The sequence below is a fragment of the Lepisosteus platostomus genome, chromosome 2 (genome assembly GCF_059453375.1).
Source record: "Lepisosteus platostomus isolate fLepPlt1 chromosome 2, fLepPlt1.hap1, whole genome shotgun sequence".
NCBI classification, from domain to species: domain Eukaryota; kingdom Metazoa; phylum Chordata; class Actinopteri; order Semionotiformes; family Lepisosteidae; genus Lepisosteus; species Lepisosteus platostomus.
Window position 1 is genome coordinate 61440217 of NC_142612.1, and position 9719 is coordinate 61449935.

At 43.7% G+C, this 9719-nt stretch overlaps 1 protein-coding gene across 2 annotated transcripts in view; it reads left to right on the forward strand.

The window, feature by feature from the left end:
- The first annotated feature begins 545 nt into the window (after window positions 1-545).
- The window catches only part of LOC148676690 (vitamin K-dependent protein C-like), a 9233-nt gene continuing 59 nt past the window's right edge, over window positions 546-9719 (forward strand). The window contains exons 1-9 of one of the 2 annotated variants that reach the window (XM_088611337.1): window positions 546-681; window positions 1674-1765; window positions 2898-3055; window positions 3561-3585; window positions 4231-4341; window positions 5886-6026; window positions 6338-6465; window positions 8174-8291; window positions 8536-9719. The exon at window positions 8536-9719 is cut by the window's right edge and continues 59 nt beyond it. In XM_088611337.1, coding sequence (XP_088467463.1) covers window positions 1699-1765; window positions 2898-3055; window positions 3561-3585; window positions 4231-4341; window positions 5886-6026; window positions 6338-6465; window positions 8174-8291; window positions 8536-9098 — 1311 coding nt within the window. In that variant the 5' untranslated portion in view covers window positions 546-681; window positions 1674-1698 and the 3' untranslated portion in view covers window positions 9099-9719. Of the gene's footprint in view, window positions 682-927; window positions 975-1673; window positions 1766-2897; window positions 3056-3560; window positions 3586-4230; window positions 4342-5885; window positions 6027-6337; window positions 6466-8173; window positions 8292-8535 lie in introns of those variants that run through there. The other variant, XM_088611335.1, reaches the window with a different exon arrangement.

The following is a 9719-nucleotide window of genomic DNA, read 5'->3' on the forward strand; positions in this document are numbered from 1 at the left end:
AGTAGAGCTGATCCACACCACTTCCTCAGCTCTTCTTGTTTCAAGTCTGATCTCGGAAGCTAAGCAAGGCTGGACCAGGCAGGACTGAGGCACTGCTGTATGCATGGTGTTGATGGACTACTAGGTGGCTCTGAATCCTCTGGATCAGTACTTCAAGATGGATACCCAAGGATAGGGATGGGGGACACTGCGCTGTAGGAGTAGTCATCCATCAAAACCAGAGCCCTGGCTACATGGTCATTAAAAAAAAACATTGCACTGTTCATAAGAGTAGGGGTCTTAACCCCAGCGTCCTGGCTAAATTCAACTCTGTGCTCGTACCATCTGGCCTTTCTAAAGTTGGCCCATTAAATGAATTAAAGCAAGTCTTCACTTCGCCGTGTACAGGGGCTGCTGATGCAGATTGGCTACCGTACATCATACAGGTGGGTGTGGCACCGAAATGCTTGATTTGCTGGGTCAACCTCTGGATAAATGCAAGAGGTTATTGCTGTCATTTGCTTTTCAGTCCTAAACCATAGTGGCACCCCCCTGGCAGCTGACCCTGCGAGTCAACCGTGGAGCTGTGTAACTTCCGATCAATCCAAACAAGCATTTAAAGTTATGAGAAAAGGTTTTCAAGTCAGAATTTTACCACGGCAGGTTTCATCATTTGAAAGCATCTGCTTCCTGGCGCTGCAAGTAAGTTTAAATAGATGGTGCCCTAGCATCGCTGATTTGAAGTCAGTGATCTAAAAAAATCAGTAGATGCTAGATGTTTTAGGTGTGTTTTGTCCTAAAAACTGTGAAAGAATGGCAGTTGTGTGGTGGTAATTTGGGCATGGGGGGTTGGGGGTGGGACAGAGGTTTCCATGTTTTCTAGTTGAGAAAGCAATGGCCTTCTGCAATGAGACGCTGAGTAAATATTAAGTTAGTTATTAACAAAGATTAAACATAGCAGTCCCCATTCCAGACGTGCTATTATCTCCTCAGGTGTAAGTATCTTTATCATGATTTTCATCTTTTTTTATTTTATATGAGCTTTGTTGCTCAAACCCGTGGTCTGTACTTAGTACTGTTTGTGTGGTGCTGTTTGAGATTGTATGCTATGATTTTTTAAATGCCACCATTGGGAAGTTTGATTCTGTTGTTTTGTTTTTCGGGCAGGTCAGAGGGAGAACTGTTCTAATCTCTATAAAGCAAAGGTCTGAAACCTATAGGAATAAACTGCAATCCTTTTTCTTGAAAAGTCTAGACTATATGCTTCTCCACCCAGAACAATCAGAAATCTTTTAATCTAGCAAAAACAAGTGGTACTTCTAAACAAAAAATATGAAAACGGAATATATTGGTCTATCAAAAACAAGTTTTAACTGTTTGAATTTTATAATAGGTCATTATATTCAGGTGCTTTGAGAGGACCCACTGACATGTTAATTCTGCGATATTCTGGAGGTTTTATGAGCACTATTTTAAGAATTTATTTGCGTTACAAGTACAGGAAAAGCCCTTCTCAGAAAATCTGAGATGTGCCCTGAATTTAAAAGGTAAACTGTACAGAAAATTAACTAGCTGCTATACAATGAATTTCCCCCACGGGATAAAAACACTTGAATTGAACTTAAAAATCTGTTCATTTGACTGATATCTGGTAAAGTCACATCATACTGTACCTGTGATTTATTTTTGTACAGCCTACTCACTTGGTCTGAAGGAGTCATGCAGCCCTCATTCTTCGGTCTTTTCTTCCTGGTGACATGCTTTGCCAGAAGTGTCAGCAGCTCAGGTAGGCTGGCATGGTTAGCCGGAGGGTGAGATTTCATTACCGACTGCAGGCTAATTAATCAATGACGTCTCTCTTGTGTTGAGACCAGTGGTGTTTCCACTGGATGTACTGAGGCTTATTCAGCTTAACCTCTTGAAATGTTTGTTCAAAAATATATTCTGCTACAGGTACGTTACGCAAACAGGGTTCCGTTTATATTCTCCATATCTTGCTTATTAAGTGGTTGCTGCCTTACAGTGCCTTCCAAAAGTATTCAACCTTTGGCCGTTGAGTGTAAATTATATGCTAATTTTCCAACTTGTACTTATCCAGAAAAGCTCAAAGCCACAATTGCTGCCAAAGGGTTTCCACCCTGGTATTGACTCAAGCATATTGGATTTTTTTTTTTTGCAATTTAACTTTTTTCACCTATAAAAGTGTTCAGTTTGAGCATTCAGATATTGTTCACAAAATATTCTCTACATGGGGCATCGGTGGAAGGGAATGAGTATTTCTGCTAGGTGCAGCACATCTTAACTCAGACATTGATGTATAGTATCAAACATCCATCTTCTGAGTTCTAATTCCTTATATCCCACACAACTGAATAAGTGGAGGTGTAAAACCCAGAAGATGGTTCAGCATTCACATGCATAATGGTCTTAATCAGATAAGTGGACTTGATACAGGACACCACAAGTAACACTCTGTGCCATGGAATCCTTAATGAAAAATAGTCAGGGCCCCATCTGAGGCACAGTTCTTAAGCCAGTGTCCCTGGTTGCCATCCTGAGTTTTACAAATTCTTGCCCAGAGTGAAGAGCACCACCTACTGGTCCACCAAGCCACTTACAGCAGCAATCTGGTGTGCCTTGGATGTTTCCTGTTCCAGCACTGATCAGGCCCAGCCTCGATTATCTGATGAAAACAGACTACAAGGTGGTCTTGTCAACCTTTCCTGGATGAGGCAATCAGGAGACCCCTAACTAGCGACCCCAATTGTTTTTAAAAAACAGGATTCCTAGTTTTCGATGTTCATTGGGTTCAGGGTGTCTCTGGACGGGGTCAGCAGGTTAGTCAAGCTGGGTCTCGGGTCAGCACACGATGCATCTCTTCAGCCTGATGGCCTGATGACCGGCTCCCTCTATCCCAGTGTTTTACAGCAGCCAGCAGGCGCACTTGATCCTGCGTCAGAAACGAGCCAACAGCTTCCTGGAGGAGATCAAGCCTGGCAATCTGGAACGGGAGTGCATGGAGGAGACGTGTGACTATGAGGAAGCCAAGGAAATCTTCAAGACAAAAGAAGCCACTGTGAGTCTCTTTCCCTTGCTAGTTTGGTGGTTTGTTGTCAACCGTTCTGAGCTCTTAGCCACGGAGCTGGGCATTATAGGTCCAGAAGCAACATGAAGACCCTTCTCCTGATTGAACATTTCTTTGGGCTATGTACTATACACTACCTCTATATGATCATTAGATCCATGTCTATCAGTGTGAGCCACAGGTTCTTGTGTGTACAGTATTTTCATGGTAAAGTAAATAACAATGCAGTGTTGCTTATTTTCATCCCTGTTGCTTATAAGCCAGCTAACAATCATAGTGAATGAGTGTCTTGTACAGACCCTAGGGAGGTTAGGAAGGGGCCTTGGGCTGATGATGTTGCTTTGAATCAGATTAATCTGAATGAAGGCACAGGAAAATCAGGTAAATAATTTCAGGTCTAATGAGGCCAGAGCTAACACACCTGCTCTGCCAAAAGACCTCCTTGATGATTTTGTACAGACATCATAACTTAGGCATGTTCTCTCTTCTTTTACAGCTCAAGTTCTGGATGCAGTATACTGGTAAGTTTTGCCTTCTGTTTGTATTTGTACTTAATTATCTGTTAATATTTTAAAATGTCACATCATACAGTACATTGTGATACACAGTATAATGATTTATACAGTAATGTTTTGTCACCATATTATAGCAAATAAATTGCTTCTCTGAAATCACTCCAGAGGAGTGCAACCAGATACAATCTGGGATTTACAGGAATATCCTACGCTGGCAGGCTGAAGAAACATTTTCAGTCTTGAAGGGGACCTGATATAAGTATTCAAAATCCTCAAAGGCCCTGACAAAGTCAATCCACTGGATTGCTTCAGAGTGAACAGTGAAACACAAACCAGGTGAAAACTACATGGAAGTGCATTTAGAACCAAAATCAGGAGTCACGTTTCTTACACCAAAGAGTTGTGGAAGTATGGGACAAGATCCCCAGCTATGTTGTCGATATTTGATTCTTTCCATAGACAGATGGCTGAGATCCTTGAATCGGTTAACTAGTCGCTACACAAAGGGCAATGTGAGCTGAATGGCTTCCTCTTGTTTGTAATCTTTCTCACGTTTTAGTCCAAACAGTCCCGTGATCCAAACAGTGCCCAGTTCGGTGAGCACAGAGCAAGTGTGTCGACAGCTGAACGCTGCTCTGTATCCCCTTTCAGACGGAGACCAGTGCGTTCCCAACAACTGTGTCAACGGCACCTGTATCGACCAGGTCGGCTCCTACACCTGCCTCTGCCATCCTGGCTTTGAAGGGAGACACTGTGACTTCCGTAAGCGTGGAGCAATTTCTTTCATCATTTTTTATTTTTCACTGTCTGTCATGCAATTTAAAGTGCTCTACAGCACGTAGCTGATCTGACGTCTACATTTCCATGCATCGTATTTACGCCAGTACATTTTTAATTGAGCAGTCCTTCCTAATAACCCTTAATGTTCCACACTGGGGGGAAGAAACACTCAGGAGGAGGGATTCTGCTGATAATTGAGTCATACAGTATACAGGATTCATGGCATCTGCTTTTGATTCAGTTATATGCAGTACTTGACACCTGCTCTTGATTCAGTTATATCAATAATCATGCCACCTGCTTTTGATTGTTATGCAGTACTCATGATGCCTGCTGTTGACTGAGTTATATACAGTACTCACGATACCAGCTGTTGATTGTTATATATAGTATATAGCACTTATGACATCTGCTTTTGATTCAGTTATATACAGTATTCATGGCACCTGCTGTTGATTCGGTTATTATAGTATATAGTACAGACATGGCTACTACCCGAAGCACTTTGTGACTGATCACTGCACAAGCATGGCTATTAGTATTGTGATGCCTGCTGGTGATTCAGTTTTTTCACATGCTGAATAATAATAAATCTCCGCTGTCAGAGGAGAGCTGTCCATTAATGAACCCTGTATGGTTTGGATGGATCAGTTAAGATCATGTCCAATGTCTGTGGTAGACAGTCCATTTCCAAGCTCTTATAATTTTCAAAAGGGACTTGATTAATTTGTCTGAAAAGCTTTTAAAAAAACCTAGAGGGAATTAAAACAAAAATCTTTTTCAAGAGGTTTTCTCTGGGGTACCCAGGAAGATTTTCCAAAGTAATATTGTGGCCTTGATCTTTTATTCTTTAATTGTTTGCTTTTGTATTGTTTCGGAAAATTAATTATAAGGGAAGAGTGCAGGGGAAGTTTCATATTGTGCACTGTTGTTGTTGTCAATTAGTAGCAAACCCGACCCATGCTGATACACTGTACCTCCCTCGTATAACTTCTCTAAGTGAGCTTCAGAGAAGTCTTGCTTCTACTGGGTTAGATCAACCAGAGATTGTAATTGCTGAGGATCTCTCTAATTCAACCTCTTGTATGATCAGGCCCTTTTGTGATGTTTTTTATCAAATGTGTTGGTTTACAGTGAATGTTATTCAGTCAGATAAATCTGAATTGATGAAGGCGCCATGAAATCCTTGTTTTAATTGCTTCTACTGTCAGATAAAACTGGATGATGGATTTTTGCTTTTGAAAGCATTAAATTGAAGAGGGCCTTCGTCGTGGGGAGTTTTTACAGTCCCCATTGTCTTCAGGCACAAAGTGCTAAATGTAACAGCCATGCCTCTCCTGTGTTCAATCACAAAGCATTTAAAATATTGCTTATGCCTGTGGTGCTATGTTCAGTCACAAAGTATTTAAAATTTCGGCCATGCCAGTGCTGTGTTTGGTCACGAAGTGTTGTAAATAACAGTCATGCCTGTGCTGTGTTCAGTCACAAAGTGTTGAAAGTAACAGCCATGCCCGTGCTGTGTTCAGCGGTGTTTGCCACTAACTGCTCGGAGGACAACGGCGGCTGTGATCACTCCTGCCAGGAGAGTGGGAACGGGACGAGCCGCAGGTGCGGGTGTTTGCCGGGGTACACCCTGGCCGATGACGGCAGGAGCTGCCAGCCCTCAGGTAGGGCTCCCTCCTCCTCCGCCTTCCTGTGCCTGAGGACCCTGTCATTCCAAACCGAAAGCAGCACTGACAGCCAGATCAGTCCTTAGACAAGAGCTCATAGCCTGGTGAGCCTGGTGCCCGGCTTGGAAAGTGCTGATAGCACAGCCCAACACTACTGAACACCCACATGAGTGTGTACACAATCACACCAAACTAACTCGTTTAATGTGCATTTTCCCCACTTTATGACCTAACTGCCTTCCATAAGTCTTTGCTCTCCTCGGTGTGCTTGTCCCCGGCGTCTCTGCAGTGTGTGTTGTCTCCTGCAGTGCCCTTCGCCTGTGGGAAGATCGTGGTGGACAGAACCCCAGAGAAGAAGATAACCAACCCTCTGACAGGCCTCAAGCCCTATGTAGTGGGAGGGGAGAAGGGGAAGAAGGGCCACAGCCCCTGGCAGGTACCAGCTCTTGGAAATCAGAAGTTGACCAGAAGTGTAGTTTAGTAACAAATCTCTGAGACCTTTACCTTGAGATCTGTATGTGAGCATGCAGAGAAAGAACACTTCTACATCCACGAATATGATATGTACATGGCTGACTCCACATGTTGTATTATTAACTCGAGACCAGTAAGGACCTGCACTAATTAAGTAATTAACCACAGTGATGTTGGATGGTGATGACAGGCCTGCACATGTGCTGGCTGCAAAGAAACAAATACAGGTTCATTCTGAAAACTGGAAAGAAGAACAGACAGTGGGAGAGTGATTCACACCTGAAGAATCCTAAGCAATCAAAACGTCATGTTTCTTCTTTCTGTGGTTCAGCCCAGAATTAACCTGTTTCTACACACGTGTATTTATTTAAACATGCACTGTTCTATGTGCAGCACAGCTCTATTCAGCCGAACTAAGGAAAGAAATGAGATGTCAGCTGGTTAGACTGAAAGAATGGATTTCCCATCCAACTTCAACTGTTCACTCCAGAGCATGACTCCATAACAGAAAAGTGAAAAAAGCCCCTAAAACATTTTTAGTCTTTTCATTGATCTCTTTGGATGCTTTCCTCATTTTAGGGAGGAGTTCAGTCACTGAATAGTGCTCTGGGTTAATCACATCCATTGAACAGTACACACTGAACCACTAATAACGCCAAGCTGTCACTGAACTGTCTCAACATGTGAGAAAAACAGACCTGTGTCTTCTGTCTGTCACAGTTAACCACTGACCAGGTATTTAAGAAACAGAAACCAACTGGTGATACAGAAATTTATAGCTTAACATTAATTTAAAGCCTCAGGGATGTTTTGTTTTCCACTTTCCCAGGACATGCAGTAAACCCACACCATTATACAAGTCCTCTTAGGCAGGTTCCTCCCAGCACTATCTTCCTTGTCTGCTGTGTTTTCACAGCTGTGTGATCTGTCAGTTTCTAGAACTACTGCTGTCATCTGCTACTCTGTAACAGGCGGCACCAGGTAACTACCAATGTGGCAGATGGTTGAGAGGTACAGTATTTCCAGGTGCACAGCTGAACAGGCAGTATTATACAGTTAACTACATTTTCTTAAAATTCAAGCAGGAATGATAGTAAAGTTTGCAGAGAACAAGAGTCATGAATTCTGCTTTGAGATCAAACACAGTAGAAAGGTGCACACAGACTGATAAATTACTAAATGTTATACTGCACAAAATGCCTTATTGAATTGATCTAGCATCTTGCCATTTGTAGAAGAAACAACTAGTATAAACTGGATGTGTAGTTTAATAGCACATACTGCAACAATGATGTAGCTAAGTACACAGCTGGGAAGCACATAAGTCATAGGAGCAACTTAAAGAAAATAAATACCAAATGATAATTTTGAATGAAAAATTGAATCCTTTGAGCTCTGCAAAAGGAGTTAACACATGAGTGAAGATATCTGATCATTTATCTGTGAAATAAGTTTTCATGCTGCCGTTTGGTTTGGTTAACATAAGTGCAGAAGGAGACTACAAACGAGAGGAGAGCATCTGATACAGGGTGCTTGTTGGGTTGATCCAGCCATTACACAGTTCTAATGTGCCTTTGCTCCGATGAGTTGCCTTCTCAGTGTGTATACCCAACAGTGAATGCTCTAGAGGCAGGAGTGTAGTGTACTGTGCCCTTTATCCCTCCCTCTAGGTGCTGCTGATAAACGCACAGGGCAAATTCCACTGCGGGGGAGTTCTGATTGACAACTCCTGGGTCCTCACTGCTGCCCACTGCCTGGAGAAGGGATCCAGATATCATGTCCGATTGGGTATGTCAGGCTCTTACAAGTGATTGCCCAGTCTTCCCAACAGTTCTGCTTACAAGACGTTGCATGAAGTCCTTAGGTCCAGATAATCTGCCAGTCCTGTTCAGTTGAATGGTGGTTTTAAATAACCTGTCCTCTTTTTTAACCCTCCTAGCTCGGATTCTGCAAAATCCTTCCAAAGAGGAACAGATTTAAAAGCTGGCTGTGGCACAAGATGTTAAAAGCAGTGCTTGGTCTCCCCCCGCAGGAGAGTATGAGCGCTACAAGCTGGAGGACACAGAGGTCACGGTGCCTGTCTCGGAGGTCATCTCTCACCCCCACTACGACAGCAACATCGCCGACAACGACATCGCGCTCATGAGGCTGTCCAGGCCCGTGCCCTACTCCCGGTACATTCTACCCGCCTGCCTGCCCCCGAAGGGCCTGGCCGAGAGGGTCTTGCTGCTCAACGGCACCCGCGTGGTGGTGTCCGGCTGGGGCCGGGAGAAGGAAGGCTCCAGCAAGTCGAGCTCTGCCCTCCGCTTCATTAACATCCCCCTGGCTCCCCTCAGCCAGTGCGCCGAGGTCATGAGCCAGTCCCCCACTGAGAACATGCTGTGCGCCGGGGAGCTGGGCGTCATAAAGGACGCCTGTGAGGGGGACAGCGGGGGGCCCATGGTCACCAGGTACAAGGGCACCTGGTTTCTGGTGGGGCTGGTGTCCTGGGGGGAGGGCTGCGGACGCACAGACAAGCTGGGCATCTACACCAAAGTCTCCAATTACCTGGACTGGGTCCAACAGGTGCAGAGAGCCAAGGGGAGCACCGCCTGAGGACGACGTGCTCTCATCTGGAAGGGGGCTTACTGAAAGTCCAGAGAAACTCCAGAGAAACTGTATCCTGGAGAACGACAAAACCTTGCAAATCACTAGCAAGATACATGTTAAAACTGTTAATTCAGTGAACAGGATCAATCATACTCTGGGAATTGTGAAATTTGCACAGCACTTCAGTAGTTTCACACATGTTGTATTTGCGATGTGCTTGGAGCTCAGTTATGTGCTTTTGATTGTTGCATTGTGTCTTCTCTTGCACTTGCATTAGGCTAGGCAGGACTTTCCATACTGTACTTATGTGCTGTAATGCTTACGTATCAGAAGGTAAATCAGCAATCTGCTTACAGATGGGACTAAATCATGGCTTTGTCATTGTTATTAGGCGACAAATATGTGCATCCAGATGGCTATTGCAGTCCAGATCTGCCATAAAACATGTTTCATTCAGTAACATTCACAACACATAATACTGTGAAGTGAAGCTGTAGATGAACAGGCTGTCAATATATTGTTGCCTGATTGGTGTTATTAAAACAAGAGACTGATCCACTTGGAAGAGAGAGGAGTGTTTCTGCAGTCTGGTTTTAGTCACACACAGAAATTGAATCATTTTGGAAG